Source organism: Pocillopora damicornis, chromosome 10, assembly GCF_964200805.1.
Source record: "Pocillopora damicornis chromosome 10, jaPocDami1.2, whole genome shotgun sequence".
Taxonomy (NCBI): domain Eukaryota; kingdom Metazoa; phylum Cnidaria; class Anthozoa; order Scleractinia; family Pocilloporidae; genus Pocillopora; species Pocillopora damicornis.
In genome coordinates, this window is record NC_142679.1 from 2,085,856 (window position 1) to 2,108,253 (window position 22,398).

A 22,398-nucleotide genomic window follows, 5' to 3' on the forward strand; every position below is an offset into this window, starting at 1 on the left:
GAGATAAAAAGTACTTTGATGATATACATTTGTAAAGCGTGATAGCTCTCCACGTTTTTTTTTTTAAATATAAGCGATTAGTAATTTTATTCGTTTCGCTTTGTCGTGATTGTGTCCTTCCGCATTTTTAATCAGATATTTATCTTTTATTGTCAATAAGACTGAATAAAAATTCAGCTCAGGATCTAAATGGTAACGATAAGGTGTAAGTAGGGGAAATAAAAAGCGACAGTTCTTGTCAAACCTGAATCACAAAAGGCAATGAATTATCTCTTTTAACTCCTAAAATGATCCTGAAAGTTGATCCCTATAAGCAGAGACTATACATTTCTTGGTTGGCCCTTTTATGAGAATTTAAGCTACGTGAAGACAATATCCCCAGTATGATAGTTCTTTAAAGCCTCACCAACTCTCTGCTGACAGAATATTAGAATTGTAACGGGAATATAGTTGATTGATCACCCCTTGGACATGGTAGTAAAGGAGTTCAGTTGCTTCCATTCTATTCAGGGACCTGGTGATGACAGCTATTTCTCACCACGTGACTCGCTTTCAATCAGACGTTGTGGCCTCTGATAGGCTTAATAGCGATCCTTTACAACACATCTTGTAAGATGCCAAGGCCTGAGTCGCCTGTCTCCTTACCTTACCTCAGCTTCAGCAGAAACCTATGTGGCTTCATAAAACTTATGCCCATTTTTCACAAAGTAAATTTCAGTCCGGCTACTGTTCATATTGAAAAACTTCAGCTCGCTCACTGAAATAAACAAGGCGCGACATATCATGACTTTATTCCCATGACCGTGCTGGAAAAATCATATGACAGACCGACTCACTTCCTTATATGTGAATATATCAAAATCTTTCAGGCAAAAGAAGGAGTGAAAGTACCGAATTTCCATAACCAGATCAATTCGGTTGACTGGCGTTAAATTAATGACCCCCAACATACAATATAACGCCTTTTAGGCGGATATCTCCATCACGATATTTCGAACCACGAACTCTAAGTAAGCTGACTTCTAAGCTCTTAGCAGGTAAAAAAAACCCCGAAAAATTGGGTTCAAAGGGCAAAGTTATAGAAAAATAGCAAGATTTCCTAACGGCCTCGCCTGCTCAAAAGAATGAAATAGAAGTAATCCAGAGTCGGACAGGAACATTTCCTAAGTCTTCTAACTCCTCGTCTGGTGCAACAGACAAAGTAGAAGAGAAATATGTAAAATAGAAGTAGCCCAAAATCGCGCAAACTTAGCCTGTGGTTTTATCGTGTGGTTCAAATGATACTTGTAAACACACTGAACACGACTGAAGCATGACGCAACTTGCATTCCCATATTTATAGTTCTATGGCATAATATCGTTATCTCATAGCTGACGAGACAACAACACACAGGCTGATCGGTATGGAAATATTATTATGAATTAATGTCCTATTAAAGAACATTAAGTACATGCTGGACGAACGTAATGATCAACTGAACAAGAAAGGACAAATTTCGCCTTTAAAAGTGAGGCCAGACAAAAAGGTTAAGCATGGGAGGGAAGTTGACTTAGTCAACGCGTCAAGTCGATAATTAATTTAGGTGTATTTTCATAGTCATTTTCTTCTCCTGTTAAAGAAGGCTGCATGATTCTACATCGTCGTCTCCTGCATTGTTAAAGCGAATATCTACACATTACCTCGGCGTGCATGAGGTCATGTAGATTTTTTCATATTCAGTTATCGTGATTTTGATCTCCATCTCGAGCCACGCGAAATCCGCCTTCTATTGTACCCACACAGAAGGGCAAAGGTCTAATTCCCGCCTTCGCGTCACATCGTGACGTCATTTTCGTATATCCGAGACAATCTCGATGTCGCGTCGTGAGATCTGTTTCGTTCTCGAATAACTATTTGTTTAGCGTGGACCGCGAAATAATCAGCGAACTAGATGTAATTCGGTGGATTTAAATTCCAACACTGTGTTGAGATGACAACTTTTTGAAACATGTGCTGAATAAGAAGGTTTGGTCCCGCTTTGTTGGGGAAATGTGACGAAATGTGGAACCCTTTTGAGGAAAATAATGGAATGATTTGATCAAGACCGTGATACAGCTGCTCATTAAGGTGCTCTAAGTCAAGTTGTCTCTGGAAAGATTAACATCGAAGTTTAACCATGGCAAAAGATCAGGAATTACTTCAGGCGGTAAAAGCAAACGATCTTAACGCATTCAGGAAGATAGCAGCGAAAATAAAAGCGGCCAAATCAAGTAAGTGCTTTTCTTAACGCAAATATATCAAAGAAGTTTAATTCCGGTGTTTCCCTTTTGATAACGAATTCAAAATGTTCGGCATAATAACCCCATTCATTTATATTTAACGAGGGTCATTGCAGAAGTTTGCTGGTGGTGACTAAACGTCATTACAGCCTTCGTGCTCTTAAGTATCGTTGTCTTTTCACGTTAAATCTGGTTTGTTTCGCAACATTTCTCGCTCACGTTCGTGTGTCTGAAAGGTGATGACGGATTCTTAGTCGCCTTCAACAACTCGAGCTGTTTATTTTGAGTAACCATTTGTACATTAGTCATGCTTTTAGAAACAGTAATTTAGCCTTTTTATGAAACTACGAACCCTCCATTAGACAATCTTACTATCATGACTACAAATTTTGGCCGATCGGAAATTTTATTAGTGATTCAACTCTTGTTTATTGTCGTAGAGAATTTGGGAAGGATATTGAGGCCGGATGTCAAATGCACGCCAAAAAGCGAAACAATCACATATTTAGCACGAATTTCCTCTTTCATTTTGATAACATTACAAAAGGACTTGTTCAGAACCTTGTCAGGTGGTTGATTATAAATGTATCTACTTCTTATCTCGCTGAATGCAAGCCTAAGTGACCAAAGAGATACTTGTATCTTGAATTCACATGATTCGATATTCACCTAATGACAAAAAAAATATTATGTAAGTTTTTAAGTGATCCAATTTGTTTTCCAGTCATCTGAATGCATCTTCGAATAATGCTTGTCTACAAATTTGCCCATTTGTTTATTTAATGGTTTGCAAATTATCAGTGAAATAGTTTGCTTTGTATTGGGATTATTCCTTTCCAGACATTTACAACTGTTTTGTTTGTCCTCGTAGCAGTAAATCTAGACAATATAGCACAGATTTTTAACATGTTGCCTGTTTTTTACTTTGCTTGTATGGGAGACTCACATGCTCAGACCCAAAAACAGATATAGATATTGTATTTATAAATTAATAAACACAGTGCTATGTATAACAACTTAAGTAACAGGATAGTCTATAACCTAATTGAGAAAATCCTATTCGACAAAAGAATGATTCTTTAAAATATTTAATGATAAACTTATTCCTTTTTAAAAGAAATCTGGTAGATGTGTATTAAGGCAAAATTGATATTAGTGATTATCTTCATTTGTGACACCTTGCTGCCCTTTTAGAAAAATTATGTGCTAATGTGGTAAATTAAATTCAGTGAGGTCATTTAAGCTGGTACAGACATAAATTTTTTCTGATAAATATTGTTATTCAAATATGAAAAAAAAATTGTGATGAAAAAAAAGTAAGGTATGAAGCAGTTCCCACATCTCTTGGATGAAGATATTGAGCAAATTTAATCTTCTCTCCTGTTGGACTTTCTAAGATGAGTTTAAGGATATTTTACGCATTTACATTTAGTTACAAATTCATGTATCATATTATACCAATGGAAAGATTTCTTCAAAAGTATAAGAATGTGATTTTCATTTACAGTGCACTGTAGAAATGATCCAGCTATTGATATTTTAATTAGTGCATGAGTAGAAACACCATGAGGTTGTCAGAAACTTCAGTGAGGTTGTGTTATAGTATAGCTCAGAGGTACTTGGCCCTAAATTCACACAAGAAGTGCATTTAAAAAAAAACACGCACATATGGTGTATTAGATTTATAACAAGGGAGAGATTCCGATGTTGGTGACATTACATGGTTTTGTCCCGAAGTTTATGGCTCTACAGTATATCTGTGGTTTGTGAATAAAAAGTGCTATGATTGGTAATGAAATATTACTATTTAAATTACCATGAACATATGTTTTTCTTCAGAAAAAGGTGGCAAGAAATACAGTGTAAATATTCAAGATGAAGAAGGGTAAATACTTTTGTTTTATAATTTGAAAAATACAGTTTTATGTGGTCTTAAATTCTAATAACACTTCTAATTCTAGTTGAAGTATATGCTGAACCACTTTGATTACAACAAGCTTCTCAGTTTTCAAAGCTTCTTTGTCCTTTAATTAGTTAGAAGTGGTTAATATGTCTGTCAAATTACTTGTGTCGTTAATTGTTTTTATATAGCGGCTCTATGCAATATTACCTGAGCTGTTGACTTGTTGCTTTTTCAAACCCAAAAGTTCTTTGTCACTGAATTACAAATTTAGGCATTGAAGTCTCCTTTTTTTTCATCAGTACATGTATAAAAATTGTATATGCATCTTGTACTTCCCTGCGTCTGAGCATATGAGATGTGCCTGCATAATCAACTTATACATGAGGGGTACTGTAAGTTGTGTTTCAATTTCTTTTACCAGATTTACACCCACTCATCATGCATGTCTTATAGGCAGCAGTGAAATTGTCATAGCACTCATTGAGTTGGAATGTGATGTCAATGCCAAAGATAAGAAAGGTAACAATTATATTAAAATACTGATGTTTTAGCAAAATATTATGAATGTAAACAAGGTTGTTAGTTTCTAAAGAAACTGCAGCGCTGCTTTGGCTGGTAGATGAAACAATTGATATGTTATAAACTCTAGGTTGACCATTTGACCTCTAAGAATGACTAGCATCTAATTTATCCTATGTTATCACCCCTAAATCATACATTTAAGCCACAAGAATAAAGGAAATGATTACCAACTAAAGAAGCTTTTGATTGTCAAACAAATTCTCCTTATCAGCACCTTAGGAAATGTAACAAGAACAGTGTGGAGAATATGCATACTGATGTTAGGGTGCAAGGGGTTGATAAAGGAGGGTATACTGCCTAATTAACCAAAAGAGTAGCACCATCGATCTCTTTTTGTACATGAAGTCTCCCCTTTGTTCCTTTTTAACTCTGTCGTACAATTATAATATTCTATAGTTTAAAGGCAATTGGAAATAGTTACTTATTTTTTTCCTCTATTGAACTGTTATTTTTTGTCTTTCTCGTTTTGTAGGAATGACTCCCTTGCATTTAGCTGCCTGGTCAGGAAAAGTGGAAGTAGCAAGGTTGTTGTTAGAGGCTGGAGCAGAAGTCAACAGTTGTTCACAAAATGGAGACACACCTCTTATTTTAGCCTGTCAGCATGGAAACTCCGATGTGGTAAGTGCACAGATTTATCTTTCTGTAGCTTGGAGGAGAAGTAATGTACAGCTCAAAAGACTATTCAAAAGTGGTCCAAGTAGACTGTTCATAGCAAGGTTTTGCAAAACCTAGAATGATCTGGAAAATTCTATTTTAAATATTTTCTTTCACAAGTGGCTACAGCTATAAATTGAAGAACCAATTTGATCTGGAAAAAATTATGTCAATCAACCAGAAATTATGTTTTAACCAAAATTAATCTTTCGGAAGTTTGTAATCTTTAATATATTCCAGTGAGAGCCTTAGCTCAACTAGTTTTGGGCAGTCCACTTATGCACTGTAGAAATTATAATATTTATTTTCCTCAGTTGCTTGGAAAATGTGTATAACTTCGCATATTTTTTTAAGGAGCCAGTCTCAGTAATGTTAACATCTTGCATACATTTTCTGCTTCTGTAGTATCTGAGCTCCCTCGACCCAAACAATCTTTGTGATGAATTTGTTTTGTAGGCTGATGTGCTTTTAGACAGGAACTGTAGTACAATGACAGTTAACAACAATGGAGAGGCAGCTTTGGACCTTGCCTGCAGATTTGGACATGTTCATGTGGGTACCACATTTCTCACCTGTTTTCGTCTTCACCTCAAAATTACAGGAGCAATGAAAATACATTCTCCCTTCTCCTTGTAAAACCAGTAAATTTTCTAGCAAATTGGATCTATGTATTAGTGAGAGGGTGGTGTACTTGGTGTACATGTAACCTTGTTACAGTAATGTTGTTTAAGTAAAGAGAGTTAGCAAAAATTATAAAAAAATGGAGAAAGTCAATGCAGGATGCTAACTCTTCATCACTATGTGACTGCATTAAAAAAAAACAAACAAAAACAAACAAACAAAAACAAACAAACAAACAAAACAATGGGGATGAGACATTTGTAAATTGTAAATCAAGTTAAATTAATTTAAGTCAGTTCTTAAGGCATATGGAACTATTTTGATCTTTTCATCATGAGGGCTTCATAACGCAGAGGGAAGGGAATTCTGAGGAGAAACTAATTTAAAAGAGTTTCTCACCTTGATAGTTATGCAGTTCTTGTAGACGAGCTCTCTTTGTGATAAAGTGTTCTTTGGTATGGTTACACCTAGGTTGTTGAACTGTTGCTTAACACCAAAGAGGTGAGGAGTGCATTGGCCACTGGTGCAGTGCGTAAAACTGATCCACCATTGCATGCGGCTTCAAAGACAGGTCACGTAGAAATAGTCAGGTAAGATTTCAGGAAGCTGTTGTAAGTTTTGTAAACTTTTTCATGATGTCTTAGGGTTTTTGCCATGGCTACATTCAATTATTATCACTGTTATTATTATTTCTATTATTGTTAGTGTTTTTAACACCAGTCGATTATGAAAAAGTTCAGCTTCTTTTTTTAAAAATTCCACTCTGGCCATCAAGAGATGATAGAAGTTCCTGGTTTTTGGGTGCTCCTTTCAAACAGTACAAGTCATCTATAAGATTTTTTCATAATCCTCTTCACAGAATGTTATTAGAAGCTGATGCAGATATCAATCAAGTTACCAGTAATGGTTCGTGCTTACATGAAGCAGCTCTCTATGGTAAAACAGATGTGGTCAACATGCTCCTTGATGTAAGTAAATCAGTCATTGCAATTTGTTTAAACATGTTTCCTGGCCACAGAGGGAGAGAATAAAGCTGTCACAAACCATATGGAAGTAGCTGTAATCTGTTTGGGCTTAACCAGGCTTTAAGCAGAAAATGATAGAGTTTGGTAGAGTGTTCATCAACAATATTTAGATCAGCTGCTTAAGAGTTTGAGAAGTTTCTTATTGGTAAAGAAGAGATTCGTTTTGCCCCACCCATCTTACTGTTAGTAAATCAAAAAGTTGTGAAAAGAAGTTGTGGAATAAATATCGTAAATGATGCCCTGATACATGTAAATCCTTTACCCTAGAACACAATTCAGTGACATGCAATACATGTTAAACGTATTATTTGTTTTGTGTCATTCCGTTTTAGTGGGGTATCAATGCAGATATACGAAATGATGAAGGACACACGGCACTTGATATGGTTAATCTTTTCACGAGTTCAAAAGCATCAACAGCAATTAAAAAACTGTTAAAAGGTAACTTGTTTCACCAACACTTAAGGCTTGGTTTGCAAGCAAAGATTCCAATTTCTCCAAAACTATAGGGCTTGATTTATTCAGCGTTTTGAAAAGATCTAAAAGTTAGAGGAGTTTTGGAACAACTACTCTCTCTTTTAATGACCAGGGTTTTTTAGAAAAAATTTATAGAGGACATCGGGACGGACGGGAGCATTGTCCTTTGTAGGGTTTCAACATTTACTTAACTGTGATATGACGTTCTTTGGATGATAACCCGTTCGGACAAAATATTCGGCAGTTCTATTCAAAACAATTATCGTCTGTTTACCTGTATTAGACGCAGCTTCTGCAGATAGCACTGTGTATGCCAAAGCCGTCAGGGATCATTTCAATGTGATGGATTCTACAGCTCTTCCGTTCAAGACTGGAGAAACAATCATCGTAAGACACTGAGATACAGCACTTTTCATTTGCGTTCTCTCTTTTTCTTTTGCACAGTCCACTTGGGTCTTTCAGTGTTAGAATGTTTTGTATTCTAGTCTAATAAGTCATACACCCACCTTCTCGTCAGAAAAGGAGTGGAACCATGACGAGCCGAGTTCATGAAAAATGTTTTAGATCACTAAGTGCTATTGTGCGATATTTTAAGCAGGAAAAATGAGTTAACCAAAAGCGACGGCGATAATATGTAGTTTCATCAATAATGAAATTCAATGACCGGCTTGAGCGTGTAACCTCTCCCTCCTTCTACATCGAGTTCTTTAACCCTCCCCCCTCCCCCCCCCTCCTCCTCTTAAAGAAATCTCCCTCCTCCTCTTAAAGAAATCTCCCTCCTCCTCTTAAAGAAATCTCCCTCCTCCTCTTAAAGAAATCTCCCTCCTCCTCTTAAAGAAATCTCCCTCCTCCTCTTAAAGAAATCTCCCTCCTCCTCTTAAAGAAATCTCCCTCCTCCTCTTAAAGAAATCTCCCTCCTCCTCTTAAAGAAATCTCCCTCCTCCTCTTAAAGAAATCTCCCTCCTCCTCTTAAAGAAATCTCCCTCCTCCTCTTAAAGAAATCTCCACGTATGGAAACCTTGGGAATGGATAAGCCTTGCTTGAGGGTGGGGGTGGGTACTTGGGCTTATCAGCGCGTTTGCAGTGTACGTGCTGTAATACTGCGCTAAGAACTCAAGTTCAGTCCGAGGTTATTATATCAGAATGTTGATCTGATCTTTCTTGTTAGTGTTGATCGTGGAAATTATATTTTATCTTCATATGAATGAAAAGTTGTTATATTTAGAAGGATGTGGATTACTTGCTGCGTATCTGTGTGTTTTCATTCTGTTGAATGTTTATTTTAGGTGCTTGAACAAAACCAGAATGACCGATGGAAAGGGAAAATAAAGAGTGGAGATGTAAGGTTTTTTCAGTTTTATGACGTTCAGTGAATTTACTTTTTACTTGATTACGGGGCTCTTATTGTGGCGTTTTATTCCAGCATTAATCTCATGTGCGTATATTACGTATAAATGTTAAACGTACTTGTACAAGTATTTGTCGTGGATGCTCTCAGGATCGTTTGAAAAAGGTCAACATTGTTAGCGACAAAGTAATTGAAATATAGTTAGTTTACATAATTTCCATTTGAAATTTCAGAGGGAAAATATTGGATACTTCCCTGCTAACTTTGTGAGGATTACTACCCTAAGAAGAGGCTCCAATGGTTAGTACAGTAAAGTAATTCTATATGCAAAAAGCACGTGGGCCTGTAGATACATCATGCCTGATTTTCTCTCGTATACCTAAAATCCAAACTTCTCATGTAGTCAAATAAAGTTAACCTGATTCATTCAATTGAAAGATCGACGTTTGAATCAATTACGTTCGTCTTAACTGATTTGACTTTTCCCAAGAATTCAGTTCCGCTCAAAATTGATTTCAAGTGACGTTTTCGTCTATTTGTGTTCTTACTTTCAGCCAAGAAGTCACCGAATCGTAAAGAAGCTGGTGTAGTACCGACGGGATCTTACGACATGATCGCACTACCATCAGGTATTTATTAAACAGTGGCTCTAAGGACTGAGGTTAAATAGAGAAAGACATGTCTGATTATATAAACTCTAGTTATTCTCCTTCTTTTTGCCCACTGGCTACTCGCTCCAACCAACCCTGCCCCCTTCCCACCCCACCACACGCTTCTCCTGCATTCGTTCTCATTTTTGTCGTAGCTATACTTGCAGAAGTTCAACACACGCTATTTTTAGCCTGATCAAACCCGATCTTTTTTATGCCAGCAATGGGTTCATTAATGAGCTTATAGATTCTTCCAGTAACAGCCGCACATTTTATAAAAAAGCAAACAATTTAAGAGAACTATGTCAATAATCAGCTAGCCGATATATCTTGATGAGCTAGGTACAGCCGTAATTTTAGGTTAGTTTTCCTCATCTTACGTCACAAAGTATGACGGGCAGGCAGCAGAGATAATCGATCATTGGAGCTTCGAGTCAATTGTAGTTTTACTTTTCTTTCTAGTTCCACCCTCTCCTGGTTTTCAGAGAAACTCTCCTCGACTAAAAAGTTTTGGTAAAAAAGATCACCGCTCTCGAGGTGATCAAGACGTGGAATCTGACAAGGTGCTGGTGGCACCTTTATCTGTCAAAGGAGTCAAAGCTCAAAAAGGATCAGTTAAAATGGCAGCTGATCCAGGCCTGCAGTATGTGGAGGTTGCGGTTGACAAACCTCTCTCGTCTCCTCCTCAGGCCTTTATAGCGGGTAACAAATTGAACAGCAAAACGAATTATGCTGAGGTTCGTTTACCATCATCAAATGGATTAGTGGAAGAAGTCAATGAAAGCGATGAGGCGCCACAGCTACCAGATAAAGAAAATAAAACAGCAAGTACCGCAAACGAGATGGAAGATATCTGGGTTCGAAACACGTCTACTCCCCCGCCTTCTTTGCCACCTAAAATAAGGGAACTTGCAAAAGGCGCAGCTCCTATTGCTGCATGCGATTTGACCGAGCCAGGTGCTAAATCAGGAAGGCCTCCTGCGTCTCTGCCACATACCGCGGGACAATCACGTGCAGAGGGTCCGCATCATGCGAGCGGTACGGGTCTTGATACTGGTCAGCCTGCGCGGCGGGTCGCAACTCCCGAATTGTCGCGGAAAGGATACGAGGACATGAGTTTAACTCCAGCGTCTGGGGGTCGAGCGACACCACCTAGTGAAGACATATGGAAACTTCAACCCCATGATATTAGAGAACATCCTCCGAAGCAAGGGCTTGCTTACGAGAACGTGCAACTGACGCACAGAGCGAAGCCGCCTTGTGATATGCAAAGCATGTTGATCTGTGATGTCGACCAACCAGTGGGAGTAGGTGTGGGGGCGGACGGTTATGTAGTTGTTAACGGACCTTCTTCAAAAACAACAAATTCCAAAGGCTACGAAAATTTTGCGTCAAATGCGCCCAAACCAGTTGGACCCGAGTACGCGAACATTTCGAATGAAGTAGCTTACCTGGCTATGACGGGCGGTATGTCTGCTGACTCGACATCAACCAGAACAAGTAAACAGGCTCCAGATGACGACAATGAAGACTCAGATAATGGTAAAGATAACATTCTCAGAGAAGTTGATCCTATTCGGGTTTACTTTGATGTTAGTTTATTCCGCTTTGTGATTGTGAAAAAACACGCGCTTCGCTTCCATCCAATCAGATGCAGTAGTAAAACCAATCGCAACTTGATCCTTCGCATTTCCCCGCTCTTGGTACCGTTTCTAGTTTTTATTTTAGGTTATTATAAGCTCTCTGTAATTTTTCTCCTCGCGAGCTAGCGCTAGCTACCTTGGCTTTAGGGGAGAGAAGATTGGGACGAGATGGAGTTTGTCGCGCCTTACCTGCGTTTTGTTTCCAGTGTATGCTCAAAGAGACGCACAAGAGAAAGATAGAGAAAAACCGAGTATTACTTTTTCAATGGCGTTAAAAATATAAACCGGAAATATTTTATCACCTACCAAACCAAGTAAAAACAACCAGGGATTTAAGCAGGAATCTAAGCCTATACTAGCCATCTTTTTGTGTGTGTCTTGAAGTGTGTTCTTACTAAGAAATAGGCATGTGAATCGTAACCTTTTTGGTGACATCTCTCTGTAGATGAGGGTAAAGATGGAATGGATTATGAGCTGATGAACAGCCGCCCTGTTCCAGTGAACCATCAGTACGTTAATATCGACCGACAGGGTATGTACATTAAAATTAGGTATCCCTTGCAAACGATGTAACGATTGGATATCCATTCATTTTTAAGCTCCCTGCACACCGTCTCCTCCAAATTTGTCAGTCCAGATCTGTTTCGAGTCACTGAATTATGGTGCGATCCATTCCCCGACTTTGTATTCGAAGAGACTCAGTGAATCCTCTTATGACCAAGATCAGATTTATAAATCTCCCTTCTCGCTGTTACACATTTCTTTGTGAATTACTGACGAGAAATGGGGATTTTGTTATCATAACACCATCATGTTGATCTTTTCTCATTACCTGTGTACCGAAAAGTTAAACAATGATGCCAAAGACTGGTCACCTTTGTGAAGAGTTAAAGTCGTAAAGGGTGAAAGAAGCTATGTCATGATACTTTGAGTCATTCTTTGTACTGTGTTAAGCTACTGTAAGTTCGTTGAAATTGAAAAAAAAAAGCGAAGTATGGAGAACTTCGAGAGAAATTACAACGGGTGAAAATGAAAAATTCAGTCTAAGTTTTCCGTCAGGGCATACAAAGGGTGACAGAGTTCCACGTGTCAATGCCATATTTAGTTCGTTACTGTACTCCTTTCTGGCCTTTGCGTTTATTGATTATTAATTGCCTGTTTTCTTCAGGAGACGTAGGCAGTCCCGCGGAAGCTACGGGTCATCTTCAACTCAAGGTGAGGTTACCAAGTTTTATCCAGCGCAACCTTGCGGTATTATTAATTCGGCCGATGGCAATATGGCCGACAGGCGCATAAGCCGTAAGAGAATGCAGGGACTGCACACTGAGCTACCAAGGCTATTGAATATGAGGATTAAATGGGTTTTTTATTCGACGTGTAAATTAATTCTCAACTCGACACCTCGGATTAATTTGGCTGGGAAAAAAAAAAGACACGGAAAGGATAAAACCAAAAGGGAAAAGTGTTAATGAAAGATGGAGTAGATTAAAACGGATTACGACTCACGAACTTGTAAACTTCCGGAAAAATTCTTCAGGATGAACAAACCGTGATCCACCCTACAATTTCGTGTCTGTGACTCTCCGAGGAAACAGTCGGAAAAGCGAACGGTCTTCTTTGAGCTGTGTAGCAATATATATATATATATATATATATATATATATATATATACATAAATTGTTTATAACATACGTTATAAAGGTTTTAAAACTGTTAACCAATTAGAAACACTAATTGTTTACGAGAGATTTTACTCAGCATTTAATTAAGCAACATGCACTGTACTACGTCACACAATTAACCAATTACGACTCTGTAACAATTGCATGTTAAGGCCCCTGAGGAAGGCAAATGCCGAAACGCGTCGGGTCTTGAATAAAGCGTTGAAAACGGAAGCACATTCTCCATTGTGCAAATTATATAACCTTATAGAATGGCTTCGACAAGGCAACAGAGAAATACAAGGAGAAACCGGAATCAAGACGAAGGAGTTAATACGCGCACGGACGAGCGCACGGACGAGCGCGAGCAAAGCAGCGAGGACGATGTTACACCATCAGCTAGTTTCATCGAAACAGCGAATCCAGCGAGGAACCCTCAAATAACGGAAAAACCAACAGATCTTGGATGGAAAGTGTACTCCCTAAAAGAAAGAAACATGAGGATGAAACTACACGTTGAATTCCTGAAAACATGCATAGAGGAAGATATTATTCCGAAAGGATTAACCATTGATTTGCGATCGACGACAGGCCGACAAGATGAAACCTTCCAAAACAAATGGAAAGAAATACTAAGCAATTGCTCACGGCAGCTCGCGGAATGTCTCGTGGAACACTACGAGAGGCAGCTGGCACAAAATATTGCCGTGATAGCCGTTGGGTGTAAACTCTGTAAATGAGAATTATATCAATAGAATGACAGATGTACTGAGTCATACCGGAAATATATAGGTCAAGTTTGTTTGAAGCAGTAACAAAATCATTGATTTCAGTGTTGAAATGGCTTGTTCTTCCCATTCTAACACGATCACAGTGTTAAATTCACTCGGGTATTTTTATGACAAAAACGGTACCCTTTGTCTCATGCATGTATTTTGGGGGTAAACAGCGCGATTTTGTGGAGCAAATGCTCTCCTTCTGCGTGGGTGTCTTCCCTGCCGTTGAGTTTAGGAAATGTGGGCACACAGGAAATATAGGAAGGAAAGAGATTAGTCAACGAACTTTAAATAGAATTTTAGATTCTGACTGTAACCTTATTTAGTAGTATCAGGCGTGAAAAGGCCATTTGAGAGCTCGGAAACTGTGGAATTTCTCCCTTTGAGCGCCTGCCGTTTGCGGTTATATAGAAATGTCTCGGTGAATTTACAAACAAATTGACTTGACACGTTATTTGGGTAAATCCTCACTGCATCCTTCGATACCGTTAGTGTCCACCTCATTGCTTAGTGTGGGACCTTAGGTAAGACTTCTGGAGAATTACCTTTCTGTCTCTCAATTGCCGTGTCTCTACTCAACAAAGCTAACCTGAAGTCTTTTTTACCCAATTTCTTAGAAATGATTTTTATCTAATACTTACCGTGTGTATTATTTTTGAGTAGTCATCTAAATATCTTTTTTACCCTTCGGATAACGCACTTTGCCTATTTTTGCTTTTAGTTGTGACCTTCGTTCATCTATCTTCCTAACACGATATTATTTACTGTGATTTGATTGAGAGGGCTCGTGCAAAGTTCAAATCATTTGTTCATGTTTTACCCTATGTACGGGAGGAATTTCTTGATGATCTGTCGGATAGCATAACTTTTGCTCAGGACAATTTTTTTTCTTCCCAGATGCGAGACTATAACGCGTTATTTGACTGGCTAGAGAAGTTTAAATTAACGATCTACATCGATAATTTTGTAAAAGGTGGATTCGATATGACAAGTGTTCATGGAATCACAGCGGAGGTAAGAAACTCGAGAGCTTATCGTTCCTGCGGAGTCATCATTACTCATTCAATTGTTATGAAAAAAGAGAAGTCATTTATTTATCACCTGATAAAGTGTCGTCACGCAAACAAATTATGTTAATCAGTTTTTCGACTGACTTTTTGTATGTCAAAATTTTAGCGCTGAGGCGCGGCTTTTCTTCATTTTTTTGTCATGCGAAAGCGAATCAGAAATTTGTACGATCGAATAAAAGCTCCATTAACCAGTAGTGTTTACTATTACAACCACCTCTCACCCCTCCCTGCGTACTAATGGTCCGTCTCTCACCCATCCCCGAGTAATAACACTCTGCCTCCCACCCCTCGCTCAATACTGATAGATTTTATCCCACTCCTCCCTCAGTAGTAACGGTGTGCTTTCCCCCCCCCCCTTTAAAATGGTGCAAAAAAAAATTATCCAAAAAAAGGTCCAAATAATAGTCCAGTCCATATCTTACCCTATGCCTTTCTGCACGTTTTGATAATTTGAGCTTTTTTTTTTCGAAACGTGTCACAAATCAAGCCTTTGAAACTGAGAGAGGTTTTTTTTCTTTTTAACACTGTACACCGTAACATCAGTGTGTATATTCTCCATACTGCTCGCCGTACATTTCTTATGGTATTGACAGGGAGAATTTGTTTATTACTAGCTAGCCACTCTTAGGGCTGAAGGGTTCAGGAACCAACGGGTTGGTTGTTCGTGTCTTAGTGTACCCTCGGTGCTTTTTTAGGTTTCTTTTTCACACATTTTCTTTTCCTCTTTATTTGTCCAGGATTTGACGGCCATAAATGTGAATAAAACTGGGCACAGGAAAAGAATTATGTCGGAGTCCGCAAAACTAGAGGAGACAACGGTGTTCCCGAAGGAAAAACCGGTGAGTATCTTTCGTTCTGAGAAGATTACTAATAATTTCAACTCAATCAACGAGACAATTTGAGGTTTGAAGTTTCTCTGTCATAATTTCAAGCTATTATTATCTCACGCCATCTTGAAGACATAACAAACTGTGAGACAGATGGTGAGGATGATTGGAGAGCCTAGAGCCATTGTGCATTCCTATATAAAAACACGAGCGACTGTATGCGTTACTTCTTACACAGGAGGATATTATGACGTGGCTACGTCTGATTGGCTTAGAGCAGTACATACCTGAGTTCATGGACGGCGGTTTCGACGACATGGATTTTCTTCAGGACATGACGGTAGAGGACCTTGTGGCCATCGGAGTCAAGAGACCAGGCCATCAGAGAAAGATTTGGATGGCTGTTAACGCTCTGAAACATGGAGATGAAAATGAAAACATGCTGGAAAGCGTAGAAGAGGAATTAAGACCGAAGGATAGAAAAGGTTATTTAGAGACCTGTTTAGATGGAGAGGACTCGGGCGTGTCAACAGATGACGTGGAGGCGTCTGAAATGAGTACAGAGGAAAACCCAGGGAATTCTTCTCCTTCTTCTCTTGCAACTAGAGGAAATACTATCGAGGAACCGTTTGTGAAGGATTCTTTGTCAGTAGAGTCTGAAATTCCTGCAATATCAGCAGTACAGCCTGTGGTAAAGGAGGAAAAAGAAATTGTTGATGCAGAACGAGATCAACAAAGAACTCCTGTTCCGGACGAACCTTGTTCTAATGCCGATTTGTCACAATTGAAAGGAAAGGACAGCGTGGAAAACGAAGTGGACTCATTGAGTTTACATGTACAAAATGTAATTTCATTTCCTGACAGTGACGATGACGAGCCACCTCCCCGTCCTCCCCCTCCAATGGAGGACATTGACTTGTGTCTACCTACCGCTGATCTGAATCAACATGAATTTGAATTAAATGGCCCTAGTAGGTCCGTTAAAGACTTGGTGTCTAAAGGGAATAGTAGAGCACGTTCCTTTCCGTTAGACCCCATTTTCCAGAGACCCAAGAAACCTGCGCCACCTCCTGTCAAACCTAAAATTGCGAAGAAGCCGCCGCCTCCGAAAGTGCTACCCAAACCTCGAAAGGCTGCATCCTTCACGGCAGGATATGGGGACAAGAGCTCGGGCGAGGAAAGCATGGGAGACAGATCACCAACAAAACCCACATCACCTGAGCCCCGTAAGTACCTTGTGTTAATCATTTAATTCCCAGAAGTGATAAACATTTAACTTCTCCCTATAATACCCATGCGTTATTCAGTAAAGAGTTAATGAGAATACTCAAACTTATCAGGAAGAGGTTTTATCTTGATCAAACACTGAATTCTCTAACAGCTAGAGGGGACAATAAACAATCAGATCTTGGGAGTTAAAGGGTTAATGCAACTTTTATTGTGTGACAAGTTCTTTGTTCTATGCAGCCTACCCTTCCCGTACGGGTCGTGTCTTTTGGTGATTGTGTGCTCCTGTTTTTATTTGCTAATTTTATAATAATTTGGTGTCATTTCTTTGTTTTTTTGACGACGTAATCTGTAACCGTGTGAACAAAAAACGCCTTTACAAATGTGTGAAACATTTAAAGGCAGTAAAATGCAATGAAGTAGTTTCTTAAATACCTCTCTTTTTCTAGCTAACATTTGAAGTGAGCAAACTGTTTTAACAAACTACAAGTCGTCAACCTAGTTGACTTAACAGTAAATAGTAAATGAGTACGTGCATGTTAAGTTCTTATGTGCTATTGTCGATTTCCGGCCATTGCTTCTCGGTAAACCATAAACATTCTGTTTCTGTAGATTCTCTCGATTTCAAGAAATGTTTCCTTCAACCACATTCGTTCTTTGTATCCGTTTCGTTACATCACATCTCGCTTTATCCAGATTTCATTTTGCCGAATACTTCTGTTTTCTCGTCAGAAGTGGCTGAATACAAGTAATTCATCATACGCTTGGACAACAGCCTCGCTTTTATGGACACAGGACTTAATCTCAGCGAAAGGCCCTATTCCAGATTAGCTGACACTTATTTCGGTCTTAATGACTGTTTTCTTACTAGCGACAGAGTCTTACTAAGGGTCACAAGAACGTTAACATCTAAGTTAAAATAAAAACTTGTAGCCTAAGGGAAGTAGTATGACCGACCAAATAGGAGTTGGAAAACTCTCACTTTTCAATTTTCTTTTTACTGATTCTGCCCATGAATCCAGGGCTGAAGATCTTTTATGACCTGAATAGTAAAGTCGCAACCGCAAACAGAAAAGAAATCCAATCAGAGTGCCATTAATTTGATTTTCACAAGATCAGGGAGTCCTGAGCAGCATCGGTTTATTTTGCCTTCGATGAAATCGGTTTGATTTTCACTTTAAGTATCGTAATCCTCTGCGACGCCACGTCATAAAAGGTCAACTCTGTGGTTTGATTCTCCTTATATGAGGTCAATCAATGGTCGACCACTTTGAACATCAGTTATTCTGCGATATTATCTTTTTGTCCATGCATAGATAATACCTCGTCTCTTATCCGTGGAATTCTTGTATTTTGCCTTTTTTGACCATGAATTACCTAACCATGTTTCTCTACATGTTTTCAGTGATAAACTTTTTAAAACCTAAAAAATTTTGTTAAAAAAATTATTTTAAGAAACTAAGAAATAACAATCGATTAGAAAAACAAAAGAACAAACGAAGTTTCTCTTCGTGCTATTTGCAATGGCAAAAATGATACGAGTTTTTGAAGCAGAGTTGAAAATGAAATTTTTATTGAATTGCGAATGGCTCCAGTGAAAAAATTCTCGTGCGCTGGTGATGCAATTGATGTCAATTAAATTAATTTATTGAATTTTTGTAATAGAATCAGTAATACTTCTATCAATTTTTGAAGGACCTGAAGTCCCGTCTTGTTATCATAAATAGTTTTGAATAAAAGTATTTGAATGTTGAATATGTGAGCTCAAGAACTTTAAATATATTGTCTTTATAATTTGAAGAATGTCAATTTTTATGTCCAAACTTCGAGCAGAGCTCTGCTTTGAAGGATTTTAAAATAAAGGTGCTTCACACAGTTTGTGATATTCTGTAAGCTCGAATTCTTTTGACGCAAGAGGAAAACAGGAAAAAAAGTGTAAGACAACTACTAAGTTCAAGAATTAAATTAATTTGTTGTAAAGTACGGTAACACCTAGAAACTGACGCCAAAATCATCTTAGAAAAGTCACGTTACCAGTTTTACCACATCCTGTCACATGACCATTCAAGTCACTTGTATAGTTACTGTCAATCACGTTGCAATCAGGACGCAGCAGCACTGGTTCCAGTCCCTACAACTGGCCAACGCCTCCCTGCACTCGACAGACCGGAGGCGGAAATGGAAGCAACAGCAGCCATAGCTCAGTGGACTCTTTGATCGAAGAGATTGAAGAAAGAAAAAAGGGCTTTGAAAAACCAGGCAGGAAAATCAGCGCTGCTGAGCGATTGAACACATCACATGAGTGTACGGATGGAGCTCGAGAGAGCCAAGCGGATGCAGCGAGAGGTAAACAACAGCTGCCCAAGAGATGGGAACCCTGTGTCTCTCTTCCATACTGGCTGGATGTAACATTTAACATCACTTCACTTCATCCTCACTCATAATAACACAACACAATAATTTTTTTTCTAACAGCTAATCTGCGATCAAGAATAGAATGCAATTTCGCTATGCAGGAAATATGTTTTGTGCCCTTGACTTAGGTCATAAGACAACTCTTAAATAACTTTTCAAGGCTGTTCTTTACTCCGTTGGTAACATTGTAACTAATCAATTGTCAAACTACATCGGCTAAACCGTGTCTGATTAACCCTAATAAATAATTTGCTCTCTGTTCTCAAAAAACTCTAAGGAACTCATTCGGTCTTCTATGCACTAATGACATTTCTGTATTTCGTTTATGTTTTCTCTTCTCAACTTTGAGAATTAAGAACAACTGAGAATGAAGTTTATATTCTTAGTTTATTCTTATTTGACAAGTTTTCATTTTCCTTCGTCAAATTACAAGGTTATGACTATTAGGTCTCACCTCCGACAAAAGTTCTCTTTTTACTTTGTTATTCGAAAACCAAGTTAGAACTGTACGATGCTTGACTTGTGGGATCCTTGGTTCGTCAAAATCTTCGTTATAGTTTTTTCTTTAGACGGTCAAGTAAAAGGAACAAACAAATTTAATACTTTGTGAGAGCTTTTCCGTAAATTTAGTTGTCACGGTTGTCACGGTAAGTCTCGTTTCCATAGACCATAAAACCTGAATAGTGAAGTGTGACCAAGCATAGTAGTGTTGCTTAATCATAAAATCATATCAGTCACACAATCTGCAACTATTGGTTTCTTAGTTCTCAATCGCTGTGATGAATTTCTTGTATCTTTGCATCCATTTGATTTCGTTTATTATTTTTCCAGTAGATAGTAACCTTAATGAACAAATCAAACAGATCCTAAGAAATCGTTCTGGGGAAGATCTCTCAAAACCACCAATCTCAGGTACTTATCTTAGTCACTTCAACTCTTTTTTTTTGTTTTTTTGTTTTGTTTTTGTTTTGGTTTTGTTTTTTTATCAGTTACATCCGCCTTTTATCTAAACTAGTGACCTCTTAACCGCTTAGAAAAAAAATCGTATCGTTGACTGCAAAATCGTTTCATTAAGTTTCGTTTAACTAAGGAGAAGGCTGATGCAGATATTCCATTCTCTTTATCCAAGATAGTCACTTTTCTTTTAAACTCTCTAACTTTGTTTTCTTTACGTTGATTATTGATTTATGTGTTTTCGTTTGTTTTGTCCTATCACAGAATCATCTGGATCATCTTTAACTATGCAACATGTTGACATAAAAACCGAATCTTCGAACACGAAAACAAACACGAAGGAGCAGGAGTATGTCTTACACTTTTACGTTATTCCGTGTACTTTTTTAATCGTTGAAGGCTTCATACGAGTCCAGTGAGAGTGGACAGTGAGTCTACGACACGCGTGTTTCCCACTAGAGATCTTGCGATGCAAGTTTTTCAGTTTGGCCTTGTTCCTGTGTTCCATAGCTGTCTTATTTATCAGGTTCTGTGTTTCTCTCCCCGCCCATGACTCGCGCGTCCCCTCGAGAGATCTTCCGACTTCCTGTTGTTCATTTGCGTGTTGTGCGTTCCACAGCTGTCCAATTTATCAGGTTCTCTCCTCTCTTCTCTGCAGATTGGCTGAAGATCTTATGAAGGACATCAACAGTATGCTGAGTGATTTCTCTTCTGAGCTGGATTCCATGTTCGATTGAGCATCAACTTGTATTTTATCAACAACATGATGAAAAGGATTGTTAAGATTTCCTAGATGCAATAACTGAGAAGCCGATTAACAGATCTGATAGTGATGAAGTGTAATGGTACTAAAACACTGATCAAAGCAAAGGAAGACGACGACAAAGTTTCTGATGTGTTCTGGTGTCAAGTCAATTCATCTCATTGCATTACTTTTGGTATTTTGGTAGCTTGTCCTATGCGAAATTGATTATGCTGTAAGATAGTTTTGTTATTTTTCCTATTTTCAAAGAATATATTTTTTATATCATTTAATTCTGTTCTTGAGAGCCGCAGCTACTTGATAGTGCATATTTATTTTTGATAGTCTTAAATTTAAAATCGGTTTTTTTCCAGGTATTTTTATGGACCACATGTTGTAATTGCCATCTTTAGCAGTTTTTTTTAAAATCATCCAAATATTTGGTTTATTAATCTTGAAATTCACGTTTTATTAGTACAGAGCATGTTTGGAGCAATTTTCAAGGGAATGCCAAATTAGCTATTTTCTCTTGCTGCCATTGATCAGAACCACTAAACTGAAACGAGGTATTTATATTATAGGTATGTCATCTTATTAAATTTTGAGCTGCAACGTTTAGTCCCTGATTGAAATCGAATCTTAAGAATCTTTAAAAATGGGTGGAGCCTTTGACTGGTCTTAGAAATGATTTTTTTTTCCGAAATTTCAATCAAAAGGATCTTAATGTGCTAAAAATATACCCCAAGGAAACATGTTGTAACTGACTTTATGTGTTATGTTATCGCTAGTATTGACATTGACTGTGACTGTATACAAGCTCTGATAGTCGTTCATGATAGGATATTAAAATAGACAACAATTTAGTACATATTATATAAACAAATTTGAATTGGAAGTATTTTTATTGTGCTTAGAGGCTCGATAGGCGAATAAGTCTTTTTTTGATAGAAGTTATCTATGGTAACACAGGTGGTGTAATTATTTTGAAAGAAGTGCACCCTTCTAGATTTCAGTACGCCATTTACATGCTACGAATTCAAGCAGTAAGTTGTAAGATGACTTCAAAAAAGTCAAATTTTTACTCTTCTATGCATAAAGTTATTTTTTTAGCTCGATCTGTGAAATAAACAAATATATATATGTAAAGTGCGGGTGTCTTTTGCGATGATTTCAAGCGGGAAGAGGGCGAGCACAAGGGTGGAGAGAAAACAGTCAATCGGTGAGACATTTTATGTATCAATAAACGACATGCTTATTGTTATGTGCGCTTTCCCGCTCTGGAGGTTAATGCGGTCGCCGCGACCAGGAAGTTTGAATGATGTTGGACGGCAAATTTCCAAGGTTTTCCAGCGCACTATACAGTCTTGGAACTGGTAAGTCTTTGTTTGCAATTAGTAGTAAGATTTAAGTGGTCAACCTGAACCGCTAACATTATCACATTTATTTAATTTTAGGCCCGTAATGTAAAGGCTATCCAAAATTGATGCGCGAGACACAGCCAAATCAGACTGATCAAACCATTATCGAGTTTGTTTTTCATGAATCGAGGAACACGCTCTGACAG

General features: G+C 38.2%; 1 protein-coding gene across 6 annotated transcripts; it reads left to right on the forward strand.

The window, feature by feature from the left end:
* The first annotated feature begins 1,834 nt into the window (after positions 1-1,834).
* On the forward strand, positions 1,835-21,980 carry LOC113670553 (caskin-2). 6 transcript variants are annotated; one of them, XM_027186713.2, is made up of 22 exons: positions 1,835-2,250; positions 4,099-4,144; positions 4,584-4,681; positions 5,217-5,362; positions 5,855-5,950; positions 6,491-6,609; positions 6,879-6,987; positions 7,377-7,485; positions 7,805-7,908; positions 8,808-8,861; positions 9,103-9,169; positions 9,424-9,498; positions 9,982-11,061; positions 11,608-11,694; positions 12,331-12,377; positions 14,497-14,613; positions 15,407-15,508; positions 15,735-16,722; positions 18,830-19,069; positions 19,970-20,050; positions 20,357-20,441; positions 20,751-21,980. In XM_027186713.2, exons 1-22 carry the CDS (start codon positions 2,157-2,159, stop codon positions 20,827-20,829), a joined length of 4,023 nt encoding a protein of 1,340 aa, XP_027042514.2. In that variant the 5' UTR covers positions 1,835-2,156; the 3' UTR covers positions 20,830-21,980. The 6 variants fall into 6 exon arrangements, with proteins under 6 accessions (XP_027042514.2, XP_027042526.2, XP_027042534.2 ...); XM_027186725.2 differs by having other exon boundaries at positions 19,973-20,050; XM_027186733.2 differs by lacking the exon at positions 18,830-19,069.
* The last annotated feature ends 418 nt before the right edge of the window (positions 21,981-22,398 follow it).

What these genes read in the sequence shown, in the direction of transcription:
- LOC113670553 (XM_027186713.2), top strand. Translation starts at nt 2,157, where the DNA reads ATGGCAAAAGATCAGGAATTACTTCAGGCGGTAAAAGCAAACGATCTT. An exon ending in AATTAAAAAACTGTTAAAAG is followed by an intron (nt 7,486 to 7,804) that starts GTAACTTGTTTC and finishes TACCTGTATTAG; the next exon opens with ACGCAGCTTCTGCAGATAGC. An exon ending in CCAAGCGGATGCAGCGAGAG is followed by an intron (nt 19,070 to 19,969) that starts GTAAACAACAGC and finishes TTATTTTTCCAG; the next exon opens with TAGATAGTAACCTTAATGAA.